Source organism: Falco peregrinus, chromosome 1 (genome assembly GCF_023634155.1).
Source record: "Falco peregrinus isolate bFalPer1 chromosome 1, bFalPer1.pri, whole genome shotgun sequence".
Classification (NCBI taxonomy): domain Eukaryota; kingdom Metazoa; phylum Chordata; class Aves; order Falconiformes; family Falconidae; genus Falco; species Falco peregrinus.
Window position 1 is genome coordinate 45,843,337 of NC_073721.1, and position 24,381 is coordinate 45,867,717.

The 24,381-nt window shown below is 50.9% G+C and overlaps 1 protein-coding gene across 5 annotated transcripts in view; it reads left to right on the top strand.

Annotated features, from left to right (window-relative positions):
• Positions 1-24,381, top strand: part of RGS3 (regulator of G protein signaling 3) — an 84,058-nt gene that overhangs the window by 35,426 nt on the left and 24,251 nt on the right. For 4 of the 5 annotated variants that reach the window (XM_027778121.2, XM_027778122.2, XM_005231258.4 and 1 more), the window contains 3 exons: positions 4,208-4,319; positions 9,666-9,706; positions 22,373-22,495. In XM_027778121.2, the coding sequence (XP_027633922.2) occupies positions 4,208-4,319; positions 9,666-9,706; positions 22,373-22,495 (276 nt within the window). Of the gene's footprint in view, positions 1-3,975; positions 3,995-4,207; positions 4,320-9,665; positions 9,707-22,372; positions 22,496-24,381 lie in introns of those variants that run through there. The other variant, XM_055814538.1, reaches the window with a different exon arrangement.

The window sequence follows — 24,381 nt, forward strand, 5'->3', positions numbered from 1 at the left end:
TGCTTAGAGAGTTAGGGCTGCAGCATGCAAAGCAATGACTCAAAGACTTTAGTGTATCACTGAAGGGTGGTAAAGTTTCCCTGTCCTGGGAAGTTCATGCCCATCTCTGAAGTTCCATGCCGGTGTATGTGCACCTACCCATCTGCAAAGCCTAGACTGCTTCTCTGTTTAGTCTGGGGCTCAGATGACTGAGATGCTAATGTATGATGCTGTGGCAAGTGGATTACTTTTAATCGTGTTCACCTATTGCTCTGGTCCCTGTGAAAACTGAGTAACTGCCCATGCAGAGCTGTAGCCAAGAAAGCTATGACTTTGAAGCATATGATCAGGGGAGCACTGAGTAGAAGTGACAGGGTGTTATCACCTTGTATGTGGGGAGCTGCATCATTCTTGGTTTGGTGAGTCCAACGGTGACGTCTGTGTCATAGAGGATGCTGAGAATTTTGATGGTCTCACAAGAGGGCTATAAGGATAAATCAAGATCTGAAAAAAATGAGGAAGATTAAGAAATCTTCATCCATTTAGCTCAACTGAATGAATGGGGGCACGTGAACTCTGCAAATACAACCCTCATACTGGTATCACTGCAGTTTCTCTTCTGGGGTGGCACCCAGTTCTTCTGGAGAAGAATCCAGTACTGGTAAATAGAAAATGTGTGTGGCTTGATCCTAGGGGTGGATACCTGTCTTAAGAGCTCCCTGACAAGGATTACAGGATTCCTTTGGTCATCTGCAGGCAGCGTTGTCTGGCCAGCCATACAGGTGAACATCACCATGTTCTCCGTTGGCAACTGAAAGCTCTGTCCTGAAAGACCTGCCTCTGCTCCACTCTGCTTCCTCAGCTTCCTCTGTTTTGCTAGGCATGGCTAAAAGACTATTGCTTAGAGAGAGAGAGAGGGCAGTGTCTCAGAACACATCTGCTAGCTCAGGCTTTTCCTGCCGAGCACTGGGACAAGCAGGCAGAGTTCGCACTGATCCATTTTGCCAGTGTCTCTGCTGATGTACTGCTGCAGTTGCAATGTGCAAACTCCTCCCTGCCGTAACTGAAGTGGTGGTGGCTCTCTCTGCGTAGATGAGCAGAAGAGGATGGGGTTAGGAAAAGAGTTAACTATTCTTAAGCTTGGATGTGAAGGTACTTTGTCTGCAAGACTTAATTTCTGGGCACCTTTTCATGTTTTTGCTACCATATTTTGCTTTACAAGGTGTGGTTATCATTTCCTCCTTCCTGCAGTGGAGCTCTGTAGCAGTCCTGTTGATCTCCTGTTCTCATCTTGGGGACCAGTGCTTTCCACCTCCCCTCCTGGCTTTCATTTTCTCTTCTTTTCTTTTAGGAAACACTGTAAACGTGCCCCTTCCTCCTGTAACAATGCTTTGCCAGTTATAGTCTGTAGTCAGTCCAATCTATCAGCAGAAGAGGCTTTGCTGTTTGCCGTGGTGCAGAGCACACCCAGATGAACAGTGTCCAAGACATCGGTGTCAACCTCTACAAACATTTCCCATCCCACCCCCATCCCCATAAAATCTATTCACATCCTCCTAAAAGGTCTGTGTGACCACTGCCATGTGGCCTTGGTTACTCTAGTAATACCAGAGGTGTGCCCATCTCTGTTTTCAGAGGAGTCCTTTCATTGTGTCAGTTGTTTGATTTCTGATTTTGGGGTAGGAAATTAGTTCTGGGAAATATACAATATGCTTTGACTCTCTGAGAAGCAGCTCTGGTGGATTCTGTGTCTTGCCTGGATGAATTCAAGCACTGTGTTTCTTTTTTGTTTGCTCTTTCGCTTTTATGAGCCCTGTGATTTTTCATGGTAGATACCAGATCTGTTTGCAAAGCGCTGTTAGAGACATGTTACAGCTTGTTGGCGGTGTGATGGCAACCTTAGGCAGAGCTCCAGATTATTCACTGCGGCTCTCCCCTCTTATACCTGCTGGCTGCTGCCTTAGGGTCATCCATGATTTGAATTTCCCGTGCTCAGCTCTGCAGGTGGGGTAGGTGCTCTGCTTCACAGAGCCAGTCCCACTCCCACCTCTGCAAGCAGGGTCTGCTGGAGCGCTTGTGGCAGGCTCTGGTTGTGTGGGTGGAAGGGACACCTTCATTTCTTCCCCCAGCAACTTGGAGGAGCAGAGGGGCCTCTATAAACCGTTTTGTGTGGAGCTGCTCTAAAATCAACTGTCTTCCTGGAAGCAGCATCTAATGGAGACGCTCCTACATAACCCACACTGCTGCACTTTTACCTTCTCTACATCCTCAATTCAGTCAGTCCCATCTTCCCATAGAAGCACAATGTTACCTGTAAATACTTCTTGTATATTTCTGTGTCCATGATTCTTTATTTAAATCTGCTTGGGTTTGAGGTGGTATATTTTGTTTCCTGCTGATCCTTCTAATCTTTCTTCCACCCTTTAAACTTCTGTGTGTAGTAGGTCTTAATTTTTTATCTTCTATTTCCAGCATGACTGCTTGCTGATCATGCTTTTATCTCCTTGACTTTGAGTTACTATTCTCAAAATCCCTCATCTTCTTTGAGGCTAAGGGACTTGGGACATATCTGGTGCCATCCCAGAAAAGTTACCTTTTGGCCCAAGAGGGACATGGGGTAAAGTTTATAGTGCAGTTTGTACTTCGTTATTCCTTGTATTAATAATAAGGTCAGAAGTAATGAAGAGGGTGAATGTGGGTACTAAGCCAACAGTGTGTTGAGAGCAGAGGAAGGGATTTTCCAAATAATACAGAGAAAACCAGACACTCCCTAGTTTCATTGTCCATTAAAGCTATGCCACTAGCTTTGTGCTTATTAAGAATCCCACAAAAACGAATTTGCACAGGAAGGAGAAATCTTGTGGCAAGGGCTTGATTTTGGTTTTAAAGCCAGATGCTGCTGCGCTGATGTGGGACTCGCCACGATGCGATTAAACTGTTACCCAGCTTGGCATCCTCCTGACATGTGTCCATCAGCTGCTGGGCATGGAGACAAACTGTACTGGCAGTGTCCCTGTAAACAGTGACTCAGTCCCTGTCCAGAGCAAAGTCACCTTTCAAAGGGTGACTTGGTGGTGGCAGCAGTGCTAGCTCCTAATAAGCCCCTGGAATGCTGGGTTGATTTGTGCTTTTGCAAAAGGTTCCTAAAAGACCACAAAACCTTTGTTGCTGTTGCTCAGTGTTGCAAAGCAGCTTTCCTTTTGCTGTGGGAGGTTTTTGGGAGCATCCCAAGGAGGGTTAAAAGCAGCCATGTGCCCACATGCTGCATCCTGTGCTGAAAGCAGTGCATGGTTTGGCAGTCTGCAGAAGGTGTGGCATCCAGTATGCCCACTGGCGTATTGCAGCTGTTTCCTAGCATCTTCTGTGCTTTGCTGCATGCCCCCAGCTTCTGCTGGAGAGCAGGACAGGCTCAAAACTTGGCTTCTGGCATAGTGATTGCACCAAGCTGCTCAGCCCTGGTAGGCATCTGGGTCCAGGATCTCCAGTGCAGTGGAGAAGCTCACACACTAATCTGTACTGATTGAAGTAGAGACTTCAGGCAAGAGACAGAAGCAGCACAAAATATATCTTTTGAGTTGTGAGCACTTACCACTGCTCTGGAGTAGCTCCCAGCTTCTAGGACACTTGGGTCACTGCCCAGGCACAGAGTTGAGCAGACACTTGTTTCAGTGTTTGCTTTCCACCCGTCAGCGTGGTTTTAAGGTGTCAAGTTTGTTCCCTGCAACTGCTCTCACGGGTTCTGCTGTGAAAGCCAAACTGTTATTTTTCTCAAAGGGAGCACTGAGGAGAGTGAGAAGCTCCTTCATGAGTGTGTTCAGGGATATCGCATTTGCTTTTTGGTTGCAGCTTCTACAGTGTGCTGGGATTAGTTGGCAACTTATTCCCTCCTCCTGCTCCTCTGATTTATAACTTATGTAAATGGGAAGTGACATGAGAGAGCAGAGAGGGTGTGTTTGTGTGGTGTTAAACTGTTGGGCAGGTTTATCCCTCTCGTCGTGGGACTCCACAAGCCTTGGTAGGTGGCTGCCAATAGGGGGGAGCTTCATCCAAAACTTGCTGGGAGCACCCCAAGGGGTGTAGCAGCAAGCAGCCCCTTTGGGAAGGAGTGCCTGGACTGCCTGTCATGACTGGTGTGTCTCCCCAGGGTGGAGGACTTTTCCAGGACGCTGTCTTGGTGCCAAGAGATTAATTCCTTATAGTTTTTTCTTTGCTGCTCTTGTGCTTCCAGGTGACCCTCTTTGTCTACTCCGACCTGCTGCTCTTCACCAAGGAGGACGAGCCTGGGCGCTGCAACGTGCTGAGGAACCCTCTTTACCTGCAGAGTGTCAAGCTGCAGGAGGGTGAGTGTCTGCAGCAGCACCTGGAGACATTTGGGGCATTTTCTGGGCTGCTAGCTATAAAGATTTCTGGCCAGCAGCAGGATAGCACCCCACTATCCCCATTGCTTCCAATATGTGACAGTACCATCCAACTGGTGCTGCCAGATCATCCTTCCTTGGGCTGCAGGGCCAGCATCACCCTTCCCATCCCTGCATTAACCCAGTCCCTGGGAGCTCTCTCTCCTGGGACACCTCAGGGGCACTCAGGTAGACTTTCCAGGGCATTTTGGGTGCATCTCTTGGGTATTTTGGGCTGGCATTCCCCAGGGTCTTGCTGTCCTGTGCTGTTCCCCTTGCTGGTGTTACACTGCCTACAGCAGGGGCTTGCCGAGGCTGAGAAAGGGAAGTGAAGTCTTGAGGTTTCCCCCATGGTGCCTCAACAGAGTTCAGAGGTTGTCTCCAAGGGAGTATGGCTAAGCCCCACTGACCTTTACTTTGTGACTTCTCCTTTCAGCTGCCCACAGTTTTCCCCTGCATTACCATTCCTCCCCTGTGCATGCCCCACTGGTGAGGAAAGAGCAAATCCTGGCTTTGGTAGGAGGCTGTGGACCATGCCCGTATGCTCTTCACCTTGGCTGGGCTCTCACATCCAGCTGAGGGCTCAGAGAGGGCTTCTAGGGCAGGGGGGGACTTGAAATCAGTTATTTGAAGTTGAAATGCTGGGGCTGTACAAAAGATGGCCTTTAGCTACTCAGGGTCAAAAGAGGAACAAGCAAATTGCTCTACCACATCCTATTTGCTATGGTAGAGCCACTTCTTGGCCCTGGGCCCAGTCCCACCTTGTTTCTTCTTTGGTGCAGTCACTTTTATGGTCTTGTTTTGTGTACGGTTGTCCGACTGCATCAGCGTGGGGCTGGTGGCCTGGCTCCAACTCAAGCCCAGGCAGCAGGTGTCACCGGCCTGGGACCTGGTACGGGAAACTGTAATTACATATAAGGAAAAACTTTTCTAGGGTGAGGTTGGTCAAATATTAAGTTGCCCAGAGAGGCTGTGGGATCTCCATCCCTGGAGATGTTCAGACTCAACAGCCCTGAGCACCCTGATCTGAGCGCTTTCAGCAGGGCCTTGGACTCCAGAGGCCATGAGAGCAGCCCCTTCCAACCCAAATTACTCTGTAACTATATGACTTGATGTCTTTATGCAGCCCCATGGCCCTGACTAAAAGGCATTAATCTAGATCTGGGCTGCTTCTCCGAAGGGATGAGTTTCTAGATCAATTTTGTCACTTCCCATGACTTTCCCCAGCTGAGCTGTGAGCTCTGTGGATGACCTGTGTCTCTTCATGTGCCCCATGTTGTAGTGAGCTTCAGTGCTGGGGGTCTGCAATGCTGTACTAGACACCATAGGCTGCCTGTCAGTTGTTATTTCCCATTTGCAACCATGTGTCTGGTCCCAGATTAATTCACTGACCTATTTGGTGGGGGCAGAAACACAGTGAGGGACATGGGGCACCATGCCATGAGCCATTTAGAAAAGCCATTGAAGCTTCCCTGGGGTTTGTTGAGTTTGTTCTCAGCGCTGCTTATTTCTAAGAAACGGACAAAAGAAATTGTTCCTTGTTGAAGTGCTTGTTGGTCAGCGTCTGCTCCTGGAGTGCGCGCGCGTGCCACTCCTGGCTGCTCTCAGAGGCTGTCTAGTAACCCTGCTCATGTTCACCTCCTTGAAGAAAACAGCTTCCCCGGTGCTGGTCCTGGCTCTGAGCATGAAGGTCAATTTGCAGCTCGGCACAGGAATGCACCTTCTAACCTCGGGCACAGCAGTTGGATTTCGTGAGCAGTTTTCTACCACTTATTTCCTCGTTGCCACAATAACTTGGCTGGATCACATCTGGAAGAGCTTAACAAGCCTCTCCAAAGGGGATGTTTCTCCCTGCAGTGCTGAACCGCCCCCCAGGCATGGGGAATCCAGCTCAGTCTGTTTTCAGGCAGCTCACCCTCCTGGTTTGGGCAGGGCTGCTTCAAAGGCGGGTGGAACAAGCAAAAAAGATGTCAGTCCCTTTTGGCAGGGATTTTCTGTTGGTCTCCTAAATAACTGAATGGCACATTAATAGGAACAGGCGTATTGCTGAGTATAACAATTGAGACATCTCCGGTACACTGAAGACCATTGTGATGTTTCCTGTTTCTGCTGCTTGCTGCACTGTGCGAAACCAAATCAGTATAATCTGCTTTACAATGCTTTGTCTTCCTGCTTTAGAAGCTGAGCATGGCTGATGAGCACCACACCAGCCAATGTTTCCAGTGCGACAGGACTGGCTTCCTCACTAGATACTGTGGGAATTTCCACACGAAGGTCACTGCCTCACTGGGATCCTGGACCCCCTGGGTGGGTGCACTCAGCGTTGGGACAAAGAAGAGCGCTCCTGTTTTGCAGCTGGAATGAGGACACCCAGGCTGTGAGCCCCATCCCCAGCTGGGATCCTGCCAACAAGGACTTTCCATGTGCTGCTTTGCTGTCCGTGACATCTCTACCCGCCATATCTTGGAGCAAACAGCTCTGAGATAGCCAGAGGCCAAGAGTGTGATTTATGGGCCTCCTGCCCTGCCACAGATGCTCCCTGCTGCTCCAAGAATGCTGTGAAGCACCAAGGGCTTGCACCCAGCCACACCTGCCTGGGGACATGCACCATGGGCTGACAGGCTTGTCCCCTCTCAGCAGCCAGGTTTGGATGTAAACAACAGCCTTCGTCTCTCCCCACGCCCCCAGGGGCCCACAGCACCCTGCCCTGCGAGCTCCTCTTTGGGTGCTGAACACAGTCCTGGCCCTGCTGAGCAGATGCGAGAGGCTGGGGAACAGGGTACCAGCCCCTGCTGTGGGCATTGCCATGGTCCCCTGGACCGTGCAAAGACAGCTGTGGAAAGGAGCACGACCAGCTTCCCTTTTTTCCCACCTTTTTGACCCAATGCCTGGCACACGCTGCCCAAATCCTGCAAGCAGTGGGTGTTTTCCTTGGGTTGCGCAGGGCAGTGGGCAGAGCCAGGGGGGCACTGAACGCTGCTGCTGTGCTGGGAGCTGTGTAAGAGCCTGCCCTGTGCATCAACATGGATGTGTGGGACGAGGCTTAGCTGGAGAGGGGGGCATGTCCCCACAAAACTCACACCCTCCTCTTGTCTGTGCTGTGCACACACAGCAGCCCAGCCCTGGGGCAGGGACAGTTCACAGCTCAAGTTACTGTGAAAGCCAAGCCAGTCCCCGTCACCACACATCAGGAAGAAACTAAAATATCTTCAAGCGAATTTTTTGTTCTCCTCCTTAGTTCCTTTTAGCATTTCACTGAATTTGGCTGAGAGTATGTGCCGTTCCGCTGTCCAAAAAGGTGCAAATGTAGCACCACGTGGGGAACGGAGCTGCAGGTTAGCCCAGACGGCTGGCTGCTGCCTCCTCGGTGTGAGGTTGTGCTTCTCTCCTTGTCTCTTCATGGCCTCTGTGATCCACAGTGCAGGAGATGAACAGAGCACCTTGTGTGGCTTGTGGCTCCTGGGCACAGCAGCCTGCAGTGCTCCAGCCTGATCCTCTGGAGACTGGAAGAAGCCCCAGTGGAAGAAAGCCTGGCAAACTTGGTTTGTGCTGAAATCTGCACTTGGGTCTGCTCGTCCTGGCTCTACCATCACTCTCCTGCCTCCCCTTGTGCCTCGCTGGAGATCGCCACTGGCTCAAGCCCAGCTGCTGGACTGGGCAGCCAGTCATCCGAGAGGTCGGCAGCAGTGCTCCTCGTGGTGCTGGGCTCCACAGCTGCTGTGGCATGGTGTTCTGGTGGCCCGGTAGTGATGTTCCAGCCCATATCTTGCGACGTGCATTAAAAGTGAAGCTGGCAGAGGAGGCAGCCCTGCAATCCCCCAAAGGGCAGCTGGAAGAGGCATCCAGGAACTGTCTCCAGGCCATTCACTTCTTCATGGGTTTCGCATAGCTCATGGAGTGACTCAAGAGGCATCTGAGTCCCTTGGTGGGTCACAGCTCTTAGCTTGACATTTGAGCTGCTGCTTGCGGCAGAAGAATTGCTTTCCTCTGGGGAACAGGGTGTTTCCACCACCGTACAGTGTCTGTTCCCATCGTTAGCGCAGCTCAGGCTGTTGAAATGAAGCAGAGCTTGTGCTGACACTGCTTGAATAGGATCTGCGGCCGTGCCCGGACTATGGATCTGATCTCATGGCAGAGATAACATCATTAAAAGGGTTATGAAAGCTGCAACCCGGTGGTGCTGCATGCTACCACGGGCAAAGCTGGTGCAGGGCATGCTGGTGTGAAGGAGCGAGCTGGCTCCGGGAGGTGGGATGTCCTGCTTCAGGGTTGAGGTGGCCCTGCCCTGTGAGAGTTTCATGTCCTCCCGTGAGGCTGATGTATGCCAGGAGCTGGCTTCCCTTGGGGCTGCAGACACTCGTGTCTTACCAGCAGGGATCAAAGGCCAGGGCACATGTTCAGGAATGCCTTTTTGTTGGGTATGGGGAAGGCTAGGCCTACGGAAACCAGCCTGGTGGAGCTGCAGCAGGATAGCTGGCAGCAAGATGAGACTGCTCCATGGTTTAGCAAGATGGGGATTGCAACGCTGGTCATTGCATTGCCTCCAGCACCATCTCCTTTCTCAAAGCTGTGGAAGTCCCTTGGGCAGGTTTCCTGGGCAATGCCATGCTGGTGGGAGCTTGGGGAGTTTGCCCTCAGCCTGATGGAGCAGGATGAGCTCTTCCTCCTGCCTCGTGTTGAAGCATTGACCTGGGATTCGTCTCCAAATCCTTGGAGAGGCACTGACCTCAACCGCTGGCACTAATGGAGGCTGGGACAGACAGTGCTAGCCAGAGCTACCACCAGCCTTGCCAAAGGCTTGGGTCGAGAAGCTGGGAATGAGCAAGGCTGTAGGAACAGGAGCTGCTCTGGTTAGTCGCCCTGGGAGCAAAGTGTCCACAGAGGTGAGATGGGAGAGACCCAACCCCGGTGTCCAGGATGGCAGTGTGGGCACTGCGGGGCCTCTGCAGCCCCCAGGAAGGGTTCGGACTGCATGTGCCACAGCAGGTTGAGCAGAAGAGCTTGCATGTGGCCTTTGAATGAAACAAACCTTTTTCCGAAAGGGAAAACCCAAAGGAGAATCCATGATAATCTGGTGATTCCATGCAAGATACCATGCGATGCAGCCTGCCCAGCGCATGGCCCCTGCAGATGCAGCATACATCACTCCCAGATCACAGCCTGGTACTGTAGGATGAGAACAATAAATATTCATTAAACGCTGTCTCTTAGCCAATTCCTCTGCCAGTGGCTCTGCTTGCAGAAATGCAATTGTAGCTTAATTTTGATCCTGTTTTTTCTTCTTTGTAGGTTCAGAAGATCGGAAATTCTGCATCCTTTACCTTGCAGAGGTGAGTGGTGCTGTTTTCCAAATTAACTTTCTAGTGGGGGCTGAACACGTACTAACAGCTCTGATTCTTTCTGCTGGGGCAAGGAGCACTGAATGGGCTGTTTTTAACTTCCTTTTTAATTAATTTGCCAGAGCTCTGGAAAGGAAACATAACAGCCCTAGCTAGAATATATTAGTAAGAAGCTACTAAAAAGGATCTGTGAACAGGGAGGCTGGGCGACACTGAGACAGGTTTGCTTTTTCCCTTCCCCCTGTGTGCAGCAGGTGGATCTTCCTCAGGGCATTTCACTTGTGTTTTACCTTGGGACTCTTTTTGCCCTGGGGCAGGTTTCCTTGCCAACTGTTTTGTCTTTATTTTTTAGGCAACTTGCTTTTCTTGTCTTCAAGCACCCAGGTTTGAAGCCCTCAAATAAAAGAAGGAAGCTCAATCTAAAAAACACATAAGCATAGCTCTGAAAATGTGTGTGGCTGGTACAGAGCTAGATGTTCTAAACAGAGCATTTAAAATCTTTTGGAATTACTTGGAATCACTCAGATATTGGCACAATTACAGTTGTGTCGTGAAGCAGCCGAGGAGACTGCGAAATTGGTTCACGGTGACTGGACCTAACTAATCATTGAATGCTGCGGCTTTTTTTTCCTTTTCAAGTGACTTTACTGTGTTCCTGGTTTCAAGGCCTTGTATTTTCAGAGGTGGAAATCTGGATCTGGGAAAGATCCCCAGGGCGCAGAGGAGAAAGGCAAACATTGCTCAGCAGCACCATGAAATAATAAGCTATTGTGAAAGTTGGATGAAAATGTTCAGAAAGAAGGTTGTTCACCTTGAGTGGCTGGGATTTGGGCCAAAGCATGACTTGCTGCATAACCACAGGCTGACAAGTTCTCTCTCCCGTTTCCCTCTTGTTCCTTCCTTGTCTCCTCTATTTCTTCCTCAGGGGCTTGCTCAGTGCTTGTGCCCTACCCAGCTAATCCTGTGCCATGACTCAGAAAGGTTGCGATGGGTGTTCATCAGCGACATCCCAACAGCAGCGGGATGAGGCACTCTGGCGTTTTCTCAAGCATTTGGAAAAATGCATTCAGAGCCTGACATTTAATTTAGAAGCTTTGGGCCATAAGTAGAAGTGACTAGTAGAAGTGAGTGCTGGCTGTGTTTCAAGACATCTTGAGAGGTGAAGGCTTGTCTTTGTCAAGATGTAATGAAGTGCTTAGCTTTCTTCTGAGGGTCTTAAACGGCTCTAACAGCTGTGGTGATGGGGATCTGTGACATCCATTCTGGTTGGAGTGTAGGAGTTGAATAGAAAATGTGAAACAATTGCTTTCCTACATGCACGCTCCCCCACAGAGGACAGCAGGTCTGGCATGGCCAGGCTCATGGAATTCTGCAAACCTTGTCTTGTTCCTCCTGTTTCACTGGGGCATTTTGGAGCAGGTTACAAGGGGAGTGGGAGCTTCCCAACCATCGGTGACCGGCAGGACTGCCACATGCTTGTACCCCAGGAGTGGCTGCTTCACCCTGCACTGTGCCAGCCCACACTTTCAGGTGACGTGGGGGCAGCCCCTGACTCAAAGGCAGCACCCTGCCGGGCAGGGTGTCCCCAGTGCCACTTCTTCCCTCCCAGACCCCACGGGGTTGCTTTGAGGCTAGTGGTCTGCGCCGAGCCGGGGAGATCAGGCTGATGTGAGGTCTGCCTGTGAGGAGGCGATTCTCCAGCTGCCTGGTTTGGCTGGGCCTTTGTGTAAGGAAAGGGAGAAGGTGGCTTTTTGTGTGCGCTGTGAGTACATAGCACAGGTAGAAACAGATAGAAGCTGGCATCAAGGTTAAGGGGACCGTGCACTTCCAGCAGTAAATCTCATCAGACTCTCCAGCAATGGGCAGTTTTTGTGCAAAAGTGGAAGCTGAGGCACAGAGAGGGGGACGTGCCTGTGAGTCAGCAGTGAGCCAGGGCAGGATGGTGTCCTCCTGACTTCCCCACGGCTGCTCTTCTGGGAAACAGTGATCTGCAGTCCTGAGAGCCACATGGAGTGGGCGACCAGGCTCGTGGTTAAAGCATAAGAACAGCAGCCTCTCACTTCTGCAGTGCCAGGGGTTGTGTGGCTCAATGGACTGTCCTCAGTGGAGGTGGACCTTAGGTGGGTGGAGACTGGCTCTTCTTAAATGATGGGATGCCATTGTGGGAACCAGCCTGGGAGCATCTAAGCATCCTCTTCCTGCAGGGAAGCTAAGAAGAGTCACCTTCAGGTCATCTCTCTTTTCTTCTTTGCATTCACTTTTCAGGAGCAAAACTTTAGTTACAGGGTTGCTGGGGTGTCACCAGGAGGTTTTAAGCCTTGGCGGCCCTGGGTGCCACGCTCCCAGCTGTGTGACCTCCTTTTGCCCTAGTGCAAGGCTCAGCCTCCTTCCCAACTGTGGGAACAAGACGGTTTCCCTTTGCAAGGACAGCTTCCCACGAGGGGGTGGCCCTGCTTGGGGCTGCGCTCAGGCTGCCAGGAGTTGGGGCGATGCTCAGGAGGGTATCCCTGGCAGAGTGCTGGTGCTGGCACAGTGTGACACCCCCGGGGTCGCAGTGATGTGGTGCAGCAGTGCCTCGTGCGGGGTCCTGCTGGCAGATGTGTCTGTCCCACTGCCCACCCCTGTGACTTCTTGTGGCAGCTAGAAGGCTTTGTGTAAGTCTGCATAAGGGAAGGATGTTTGTGTGGACATGGCTTTTTTGTCTCAGTCACTCTGAGAGGTCTCTCCCCACCCTGACGTGCTCCTGTCCTGTTTGCAGCCGGTGCTCCATCCCTGGGCTGGCCAGCAGCACTTTACCCTGCTGGGAGCCTTTTGCTGGCTCAGCTCTGCCGGCTGGTCCTCTCTGGGGTGCAGGTGATGGGTCTGGGGGGTCTGGTGGTCGTCATTATCGGAGCTCTTCTGTCACCGTGATATGGGCAGACACGTCCCCGTTGTGCTGCCGTGACAAGGCCTGGGAGGCTGGTGGAAGCTCTCATACTGGTGTTTCTTACCCACAAATCATCTGCAATGAACAGTAATGCATTTACTGTTGCTGTGAGTTGAAAGGGAGCCCACGGGGCCAGACTGAGTTTGCGTTCACTGCAAGAAAAGCTCTTAACCAAGGCCTTGAGCTGCCATCTCCTGCTCCTTCTCATTAGAAGGTTTTGTGAGTAATGTTCTAACCCATGAGGTCACATTTTTGCATTTGCATCTGGCGTGATCCATAACACAAGTGTGCTTCGATGTCTGTGAGTTGCTTAATTTCTTTTAAACAAGACAGAAAATTCCAACCTTCAGGGAAACGGGAGTGTCATAAAAAAGCTACTGCTAGTCATCCTGTGTAATCACGTGTGAATAAATCACTCCACATGGTTTAAGTCCTGTGCATTCTGGTTATTTACAGTCAGATAGCAAACGGTAATCTTTATAGCCCGGTGTAGGTTACAGCAGAAGAGTGTTTATTTTACAGGCTCTTTGGCATGTGGATTGCAGTGCTTGGAGGTCCTAAGTGCAGGTGGCCCCAGTCCTGGGGGGGCATGTGGCCTCCTGGAAGGGCAGGGCTGAGTAGAGGTTGGTGTTGGAAAGAGTGCAGAAACAGAGGAAGGTTATTCACTCATCTGTCCATTCTTGGTGGTTTCGCTCTTGTGGTGGCCGTGGGGTACCTGTGATAGTCCCAACTCATAAGCAAGCCAAGATTTTGGAAGTGAAGGTGGTACCTTTGCACCTGAGGAGTACTATGTGTATCTGGAAGCTTGTCTAATTTTTCTGTTTGCCAGCTGGTATGTGAAAAAGTACTACCAATGCATGCAAACCCCGTCTAGTATATGTTTCATTTCAGTGTTTTAGATCCAAATGAAACAATTTAAAGTCAGTTGAACAGACCCTGCCTGTGAAAGCTTTGGGCTGATTCAGTGTGGACTCACATTTCTGCACCCTAGAGAATTTGGAGTGTGGGTGTTTGGCCCTGTTTCTCCCCTGCCCACATGCCATTCCCTGCAGCATCATACAACTCCTGTGATGACATGTGTAAAACCTGTCAGAAGAAAACAATTGCTGCGTGGCGGGAATCGATGGCCTCGCAGGGAGCCAGTCCAGAGATGTGATTGTGGTCCAGGGCTGTATTCACACCCTTCCCTGCTCCGGAAATATCCTACTGATAGGAAACTGCAGACCAGTGTTTTATTGCATTGTTAGAAGGTTTTGATTCCAACCCAACATATTCAGACCAAATTGACTTTAGATCAAATAGCTCGGTAAGTTTTTAATTTGAAAAGCACTGCAAAATTGATCTGTTTCGCTAGAAGCTTTCATCTGCAGGCACCGGAGTTTTTCTTGGGAAACTGCTTCAACAGAAAATCTTTCCAGTAGCAAATTCCTGGCCTGCTGTGATGGGCACACTTAACTACCCAAGCAAATTAATGCTGCAAATCTATGCTTGATCTTGATTTGCTTTGGAGATGAGCATCCTAACTCTTCGTGGGAGATCCTTTGGCCAAGTGTCAGAGAAATTACACTGTCCTCCCCTTGCCCCACCATCACCCTGTACCCTGGCCCTATGTGGACATGTCCCTGCACCCATAGGGTCCCACATGGGCACTGCTCCTATTTGCATCCTCAAGCTGTGTCCTGGCTGCTGGCAAGAGTATGGTTTGGAGAAATGTTCTTTAAACTGGACCACAGGCAATACTGTAGCTTGTGTAAATGTGCTTAACTCCAGGTTTCACTGGGGATGTTGTGGCTTGCTCCTTAGGAGAGTTAATTTCCCAGTGTTCTGTGTCCCTGCCAGGAGTGAGCCTTGCTAATTTAATGCCCTTAGGGATGTGTCATTGTGTGTTTCTTTTCCCAAAGGGAAAGAGCAGGGAGAACCGAGGTTCCTGCCTCCACGCAGCAAATCTGAGTGCTGGAAAAGCAATTTACTGATGGTATGGGGGACTGTAAGGCTCAGGGACATGCTGTGACATGGCAGATATTGTACACCTGGGTAATTCTGAAGTCAGCTGTTCTGAACATGTCATCAAAAGAGTTCGAAAGGAGCTTTTTTTGTCCTGCTAAATCTAGAGGGCACTTAGGCAGATAGCTTGGTGATGGGGAAAAGGGCAAAAGGGTTGGCCAGGGGGTGACATCAAACCTACGCAACCGAGTGAGCAGCTACCACAAATTTGTTTAGTAAAGTACTTAAAAAGTAATTATTAATGAAGGAGAGATAAAGAGTACAGATGGAGCACAACCAGAGCAGACATCCTCACAGGCACTTAGCTTGATGTGACACAACACTTGGCCTGAAAACCTTGAGAGAGAGGAAGTTGCTGTGGTGCTTAAAAAATAGTTAAAAAGTCTTGTCTGAAACCTCAACATCGTGTTCTGTGAGTATTGCTCTGCCAGGGAGGACTTGGGAAGCCAGGCTCTTGCTTAATTGCAGTCAGTCATCATTGACAGGGTTGAAAACAACAAATCATGCCTGATAAAGCTTGCATATGACTTGAAATTTGGGGAAGTAGGAGATGATAAGTGGATAGTTCAGTGATAAAGCAGGGGGGGTTAGTTGTTAAGGTGGGTGAAAGCTGATGAATGTGCTTTTATGTGATCGTGGGGAAAAGAGGACTGTACACACAGATTTGTGAGGGTCAGAAGTGACTGAGAAAGGCTTGTTGGAGGAGGGATAATCTGCAGCTGTGAGCTCCTGTGGCAGAAAAACAGCATCAGTAATGATAAAAGTTTGGGATTCAGTCAACTTTCTGTTCCTCTGTTCTCTGACCCCAAAGTGATAGCCAGAAGACTCGCATTTCGAATTGGTTTCCAACCAAAATGGGATGGTTTTGGCAGGGGGCTAAAGCGAAGGAAGTTGTTCCCCTTTTCCTTTTTCCCAGTATTAAGGAGGATCTGGTGCCCCGGGTTGGGCTCTGCTGTTGTGGTGTACCCCCCATCCCAGTTACTCTGCTCCTTGGCGGGGCTTCAGCAGCCTGCAAGATGTCTTGATCCTTCCTTTTCAAATGCTCCATCTATACTTTTGGTGCTTAAATATGAGAAAATACCCACCAAATGCAATGACCAAAAAAGGCCGGTTTAGAGACACAAGCTCAGAAAACCTCAAAACTGTGACGAGACCTGGAGCCGAGAGCTGTGCCCAGCTCTGACCCCCAGGTAGTGCTGGCCTAAAGCCATGGTTTGCGAGCCCCTGACACAACTCGCTGCAGGAAGGGTTTAACCGCAGCCACCTTACAGAAAAGATTAGCGATTTAGGAGTCCCTCAGCCTCGCTGGAACAAAAAATCCTGAATTCTCCGCTGTGACGGTCACTCTGCAGATGCCAGAGTACTGCAGGGTGGGAGTATAGCTGGGGTTTAACTTCCTGGTAGGAGAAAATCAAGCATCAGCTGGCGCTGGGTGATGCATGCAGGATGGGAGAAGGTAAAAGAGATGAGTATTTGTCTGTGAAGTGGACTATGTGCTCTGCTGAAATTGTATCTCAATTTCCTCTAATTGGTAATAGGAAAAGAGATTATATTTATGAGATTTGTGGGCTGTTATTTGTCAGATGGGCTTGTTGTACTGCAGTAAGGTGGAAGATCCTCTGGGCTGTGGTGGAGCAGGCACTGCAGACAGCCTAGAAGTGCTGGGACTAAGGACTTCAAGTAGAGCAAATCTAGATGCACTCCTTTCTGCCTTGCTCTCTCCAGTTTTATTCCATGAATCTGAAGCACACTGAGAGAATGTGAAGTGTGTTCCTTTGCCTTTCTCTTCCTGTTCCCAGTCCTACTCAGCCTAAGGGGGGACTCCCTCTCCTCCAGCCGCTCTGCTGGTGATGGTCAGGAGATGTTACCAGATGAGAAATCCTTTCCTGCTCTCTGATATTTCCTTTGTTTCCTCTGTGTCTCGCAAGCAGTGGCTCATTTCTGGGGTGCTGGAGAGGTTCACCAAGCGAGGCTGTCTCCTGTGCTGCAGTGCACCAGCATACATCAGCTTGAGTGACCCAGCTCACATGAAAGCTGGGCGCTCAATCTGCACGTGCTCAATCCCTCTGCCAAGTCATGCATACAGCAACAGCTAAATTCCTTCCTGAACAGAGGTTTCCATTAACCTCCATCCAAAGGATGGCAGGTCCCAGCCTGTGAGTTTCTCCATGTGTGACGCCTGAACAGCAGGCGCAGCGAGACAACATTAGACCAAGACAGCCAACATTTTGAAAAGTGCTTCTGAAGGATGTTGTGATGTGAACCTGTGGGCAGATTATCCCAAATTCCTGAAATGCAGCCCTACTCGGCATCCCCATGACATGCCCCAAATTTCAGCTGCAACTGAAACATTCTTCTGGTTCAAGCCAGCGCTCTCCTGCAGCCAGAGCATGCAAAGCAATGGCTCTGGACCTGGCCGCCAGGCTGCTGCTCTGTGCAGACAGACCCCTGGGCTCTGTCTCCTCTGCCAGCATGTATTTACCCAGGTTAGATGATGTGGAACGACACCAGTAGCAGAAGCCCCTGCTTGGTATAACCCATGGCCTGGTGACAGGGCAGCAGCTCCTGGGTGGTGACAGCTCCCAGTTCAGGTCTCTTTGGGCAGAGCAGGGAGTGCTCGTGTCCTGGTTGGAGAAAGATAAACAGGGGCACTCTGCTTCCCTGGTTTTGTGAATCTTTACACAATTCAACCTGAATCTGAGTTTTGAGATGACCATGGAATGTGCTTTTTGGAGCAGAAGTTCCTAATTTTTCCCCCCCGGCTTTAATTCTGTGATCACATTTCCCAGATGTTGGCAGATAGAAGAGCTGACATGCAGTTACAGTACTGGAGAGATTTTAAAAGGTCCAGGAGCCAGCCGGTGTTTTTGGACAGGAACTGCTGTTCCCTGGGGTTGGTTGCACAGGCTAGAGCTTGCCCTCTTTGGGGCTGTGCTGGGGGAAGAGGGATGGATAATTTTGGGGCCCTGTTTGCAGCAGGTGGATAAGCTTGGTGTTACTGTTGCTGGGGCTGCTCAGCTCTGAGATCTCTTGGCTGAGAGGAAAGGGCGTTTGCAGAACGGGAAGGTGGTGGACCTGATGTCTGCTTGCCAGAGCGGTGTTTGCACCGGGAGCTCCGTGCCTGGCTAGTCTCAGGGCTGGGGATTCCTGTAAAGGCTGTTTTCTGATGAGCCACTTAAGGACAACCTGCTGGCCTGCAAAATCAAACCAAGCCCTGTGTCCTTTCTGGCTGCTCCAAAGTGGGTGGAAAAGGCTCTTCTGGCTGGCTTTTCCTCCTGGAGGCTTAGCATCCTTCAGGCTGTGCCACGATGCAGTCCTCTTGTGGCATCACTTTTCCATTTTTTCACTCCTTAGCAGCAGCTTCTGAGTGCAACAGGTTCTGATGGGCCTGGGGTGAGTTGGAGCACCACGAAGCAGCAGGTCCACTTTGCTGTCTTGGTGCCTCTCCTGATCCATAGGTGTCTGCAGGACAATGAAAACCCATTTCCTAAGAGCCAGCCCTTGGTGTCACAAGGAAGGATGGGCACATCTATCTTTTACTTTCATCTGTAGAGCCTCTCTGGCCCAAAACCAAGCCACACAGCAACGAGCCCTGCTTTTCTGCAGAGGCAGCTGGGCCCTGCAAACAGCAGCTCCATGCACATCATCTGCTTAAGCACCTATGAGATCCTGTCACCTTTTGGTCATCCCAGCTTTCAATAGGGCCTCTGCTGTTGCTGCCAGCATTTGTTTTTTGGGCACCACCAGTGTGTCTGGCAGTCCAAAAAGCACAGGAAGAGACATGGTCCCCTGCACCCCCCCTTCCCCACACAGCTTAGCATGGCAGCAAACTGAACTTTCTCATCAGACCTAGCTCTGTGGGTCATCAAATAACCAGCCAGCAGTTGCCCGTGTTTTTTGCACAGGATATTCCCAGGGCTTGCTGTTTCGCCGGTGGAAGGTTTGCTCTGCGATTTAAAGCTATTGTAGTCTGGAGCCTGTTTCCGAGGTACTTCCCCTCTGGGATCTCTGCTGGGTTTGGCTACGGACCAACGCTCTGAACGTTCGAGGCCAGGGGCTGGGCAGAGCTGAGCTGGGCTGCGAGCCCTGTCCCTGAACCACTTTGCCATAAACCCTGAAGAGGAGCGGAGCCTGGGGAAAGAAGAAGTGTGTTCCCCTGATCTGTGGGGGAAAACGTCCACCCAAGGACCTGACCAGCCTCTATCTGCTAGCACAGCTGGGGGAGGCAGCAATGAGAACAGCCCCAGGCTGGGCTGGTCCCTGAGTTCAAGGCACTGGAGGTGTCAGGCTGAGTCTGGCTCGTTGTTCTTGCATCTTCGCTTTGCAGTGTCACATAGAGCCACCCTTGTGTGCCAGGTGCTGTTGTGCTGGGTCCTGCGTGGAGGGGCATGTCTTGGTGCGTAGGGTCTGGGGGTGTTCTCTGGGAGGTCATCAGCTGATCTACAGGCTACAGAGCCAACAGTTCCTTTTTGGCTGGTGTCTGCTGGGCTGACCAGGAGCTCTGCTTGGCCAGACCCCTTGCCTGTCATCTCCCCATGCTCCTGGATGCAGTGGGGCTGGGTCTCAGCCTAGGGGAGCATCTGCAGGGGTGAGCTTTTCCCATGGAGCAGAAGAAACCTCTTCCTGTGATAATCCCTGGCTGTAACAGGGCCCATTTGGGGCTTGTGTTGGCTAGTCTGGGTCCTCCTCTGTGATACATGCTCTGCATTTCTCTCTTACTCTCCCACGGGCAGCAGTGGCCTGGGGTCCTGGTGCTGGTGCAGGGGCCGGTGCTGCCCTGGAGCCATGGGCTCACGGGTGGCTCCCGTGCCAGCCAGCACACAACACCTGCAATAACATGTTTTTCAAAAATGCTGGGGTGCAGGCAGTCAGAAAGCAACTGGCAGCCACTTCAGTCGCTCGCTTTATCTGGTCGCAAACGCCCCCTTCACGCCATCTGCATCCTCCTTTCCCAGCACTGTGAGATTAAACCCTGTTTTCTCTTTGTAAATATTGGCAGGCAAAGCGGCAGCCTCCCTGAATGAAAACAATAGCGGGGAGGCCGGTTCCCAGAGCGAGCCCTGGGCCAGGCGGCGTGCACAGGGCATGGCTGAGCCCCGATGGTGGCCGACCTCCTTGCCCTGGCCTCCCCGGTGCATGGGAGTGCTGAGCTGGGCAGCTCGGCCCCCCGGCAGGGGCTGGGCTCCGGGGACACGTGCCGCTGGTAGAGCTTTGTCCTATATAACCATCGGTCCTTCACGTGTCTGCCCTCCGTCTGGCTGGATCCCAAAGGACTTTGCAAGCAGGAGCCTGTGCTTTAGAGGCAGCTGGGGGTGCTCAGCCCCTGCGGGTTGGGCTGCCTCTTTCCCCGACACAGTTGAACATTACTGGGGGGAGCAGGTTGATGGAAGAGGGAGAAACAGAGCCTTTCCCTTGGGAAATGTGCATTGGAGAGGTTGAATATCACTTTGAAGGAATAAAGTGCTGCAGTCTCGCTGCTGTGGCACAGAAATTATAGTAAAATACGTACAGATTGGATAAATACAATTTGGCAGTTAGTGTCCCCCCTCTGCCTTGCCCACAATATCCAGGACATGCATCGGGGCTGTTGAATTTCTCCTCTGACTTTTGGACCAGAGGGCAATCTCCTTTCCTGGCTTTAATATTCCCAGGCGGCTGGGGCTGGGGAGTCTTTCCAGCTCACTGAGCCTGAGCGGGAGGGAGAGGGACACGTTGCTCTCAGGAGCCAGTGTGGGCTGAGCATCACTCTATGCTAAATTCAATCAAAGAGATGGGGACTGTAATTGAATCAGCAAGGGGCTGCAGAGCAGGGGTAGGTGAGCGGTGCATCCATCACAAGCAAGGGGATATGAGATGTCCTTGGAACTGCTTTAAGCCTCGTGCTGGAGGAATTGCAGAAGCTCGGTAGGGACGGGAGTGTGCAGTATTTGCAGCATCAATGTGGGCGCTGGACTCCTTGCAGCTGCGCTAATGTCTTTTAGGCTTTGCTGAGTCCTTGCCGTCATTCACTTCTGGCCCCAAGTGCAGGGCAGGGAAATGCCAGTCTGGATTTCCAGCTCAGTGGATTGGTACCCGTCCTCTCCTCTGAACGCAGGAACGATTAGGTACTTTCCTAGGGACTGGTGGATATCACAGAAGTACAGCCTAGTGATCTGCTAGCATGGGACTGGGAAAGATTGAGACGTTTGGGATGGGAAAGAGCACTGGGATGCTCAGAGCATCACTGCAACTCAGGATCTGGGGGACAAGGGGGAGCCTCACCCCCTTTGTGTCCCTGAATCACAAACCTCTATTCCATTTTGGTAGTGCTCAGTAAGCCTGAGCATGTATTTTCGATGTTTAAGCCTGTTTCTGTTGTAAGAATAAATATGTGGTGATGTCCAGACATAAGAAAGATCAAATCTTCTCTTTCCTATAAGTCTTCTTGGAGGGGCAAAGGACTGACCTAGAGATCTCTGTTTTCTAGAGGTGAAGTGGGAGATTGGTTTATTTACTGCTTTAGTAGGGATTTTGGATTAAACGTGAATGAATTAGCATCGAATGAAAACAGTGTTTAAATGGTGTGACTAAAAAGCTTTTCCTTTTCTGGTTGTGTTGTGTCTCTGGAGTCACAAAGCTGCAAGTTCCTTAGTTCTTTCTGACCTTTCTGGGAAAAACAGGCTGTTGGAGACCTGCCCTTCTGGAAGGAAATCCTAGGGGGAAATGAAAGACCTTTTTTATGCCCTTTAGTGGAAGGCTCTTTTTTCTTTCTTTACGGTTCTGTCCTAAAGTTCTGGGGTTTTTTTCTTTCTTTCTTTTTTTTTTTTTTTTTTCCTTCCCCTTTTCATATCTGGCCTCAGAAGGAGATAATCCAGCCATGGGCGTTTCTGGACCCTTTTTAAAGTGAAACCTGCAAAACTCCAGTGGGCAGCAAATGTTACTAATACTTAATTTTTAGCACAAGAGATTTAAACTGCATTTAAGGGCTGGGAGACACTTGCTGAGTGAAATCAGTTAGAAGGTTTCTTAAATAAGTGGGATTTGGCCCGAAGCAAATGTGTCCAAAAGAAACAGGTCCATATCAAAAAGGGTGTGTGCAGGGAAGAGGCTAGGGTGCGAGGGGAGGTGGGCTCAGGTGGGATGAATGCCCATCATTTCTCTTAATTCCTTTCTCACTGCACATTGCTCACAGACAGTGCATGACTGGAGCTGGAGCATCATCCTCAAAACAACCCCTGATGTATGCTCTAAGTAAGGAGCAGAGCAGGCGAGGCTGCTCTGGGGCTTCTCCTGGAGTCTGTCTTCCTCCCAGCCCTGCCCAGCCTAAAGGTGCTTGTTTTCATCAGTTCATGCTACGGCGCCTCATTGATGTTTGCATACAGCAAAGCGCAATTTCCACTCTCTAAATTAGCTTGACAGACACGTTTCCACTGTGGTGGCACAGGGTGCGGAATTGCTGGTGCTCTGCCCGTGCCTTACCACTCTGCTCCTGCTTATTAAAGCAAAAGTCTGCTGCTCTGCACCATAGCAGCCTTTAACCCTCTCTCTGGAGGAGATGCCACTGTCAAGCTGATTTCCCATCTATTTTGCTTTCTCGTGCCCAGAGCTCAGGTCACCAGTGCGAGCTCTCCTGTTTTATATATATATATACTACACAGCTTGTTGGAAGCAAGTAGTTTGCAAACAAAGCCAGGGCCTGCGACACACAGCTAATGACCTTCTCTCTGCCTGTGTTTCCTTTACGTCAGAAGTCGGAGTGCTTATTAAGTTTGGAGGCTTACTCCCAGGAGCAGAAGAAGAGGATCTGCTGGTGTCTGGCTGAGAACATCACCAAGCAGCAACATCCGGCATCAGCTCCTACAGAGAACAAGGTAAGAGACCCATGCGGGAGCTCAAAAACCCTTCTCTGAGCATTGCGGGGCTCTGCCTGTGGTGGGGATTTTGCTCCAGTGACACTCCTGCCAGGCGAGCTGCTCTGGAGGCTGGTTTTTTGTGAGGTGAGGAGCAAGTTTGCATTCAGGCACTGCTGCATCCGAAGCTTCCTGCCCTGCTCGGGGAAACAATTACTGCATTTGCATCCACTGACTCGAGTGGAGGCAGACTCTGAGTCTGACACCTCCCAGCATCTGTATTTGGACAGCTGAGGCCATGCAACTCCTGCCTCAAGAGCTCGGTGCTAGGGCAGGACTGAATGCGGAGGGAGAGGTTCAGGCCATGATCTCTGGGTCCTGATTAAAGGGCTGAGGTCATGGGAGTAGCGGTGTAGAGATTTGCCCCTTCTGTGCACTCAGATGGGCTCAAGCATTTGATCTGGACCCCGCAGATGGCCTCAAAGCACAGAAAGGTCATTTGATGAGTGTTGTTTTTCATACCTAGCAAGGCAGCACCAGCACTTTTCCCACACTGAAGAACTTCAGCCTGGCCTGACAGCATTGTCTTAGCAGCATTGGCAAGAGAGATGTGTGTGGAGCGGGTTTGAAGCACTGTCGGGCATGCCTGACCTGCGGGGATGCAGTTAACACCTCCTGCCTGCCTTTGGGGCTGGGGCTGCCACACCATGGAGTTGTCTGGGACAGTGGCAATTTCTGCTGGAGTCGTCTCATCCCCTGGGGATTGGGTTTGGACCGTCAGTGGGTGACCTGCTGCTCAGGAGAAGAGAAACGCACTGTGCTGAGTGTTTAAAGAGCTTTAAGTGAGGCAGACAGGGATCTCGAGGGTAAAACCACCTGGATAACTCCCCTTGCTGGTGTGTGGTGGTGGAGCGGCTCCTGCCCCACGTCAACATGTGGATACAGCTTTGGTGTGTGGTCCAGTCTGGCTTAAAGGCAGGTGACACTCTCACTGAATGTGCAGGCAAAACCAGGAGCAGGTGACTACGCTGCTGCCTGGATCTGGAGGCAGAGTGACGTGGCTTTTGCTCTGCAGCGTCCCAAACTGGGTCAGCACAAACATCTCCACAGGAGACACAGCCTCCAGATTCCTTTTCCTGCACGTTTCAGATGTACTAAAATAGCAACAACATACAAAGCCTGAGAACCTAGTTACCAACCAAACCGCTAGAAATGCAAATAGCCCAGGGCAGCTAATTCAAAGAGGTGACAAGGCTCTTGTTGTCCTGTGGTACGTCTTGCTGGCATGACCCAGTGCCTGGGCAGGGGGTCCCAGGCAGCTTGGCATGGGGGCGATGCGCGTGATGGTTCTGCTGCTGGGGGCTTGGCATGGCTCTGCTCTTGGCTGGCTGCCACCCAGCCACGGGCTGGGGGATCCTCTGGGGTGAAGCTGTGCAGGAACATGTTCAAATGTGGGTATCTCAAATAGATCCTCAAAGCGGGGATCTTGGCGGCTCTCCATCATGACACGTGCTCTGGGACTTTGGGTGATATTGCTGTTTGCCCTCCCCGCCCCAGACTCTGTGTTCACGGCAAGGTGTGGGATTTTGGCATTCTGCTAGACGTAGAAGTCCTGTGGCTCAAAGCAAAGCCCTGGAGAGTGTCTGCTCCCCATGTTATGGAAGGAGCCTGGCTATGAGTAGGTGAAAAAATACTCTAGCAGACAACACAAACCTTTCTAAGGCTTTTCTGTGCCTCAGGAGCCCAGAGGGTGCTCCTTGGGTGCAGTGGAGTGACAGCACGGGTCCTCCAGGGTTTGTGACTAGGGTGTTTTGTCTTGGCTTGCCAAAGCTGATGGAAATCTCACTGGTGGGATATGGGGCCAGGAGGGAGAAAAGGAGCATGAGAGCAGCCACCAGGCAACTAAT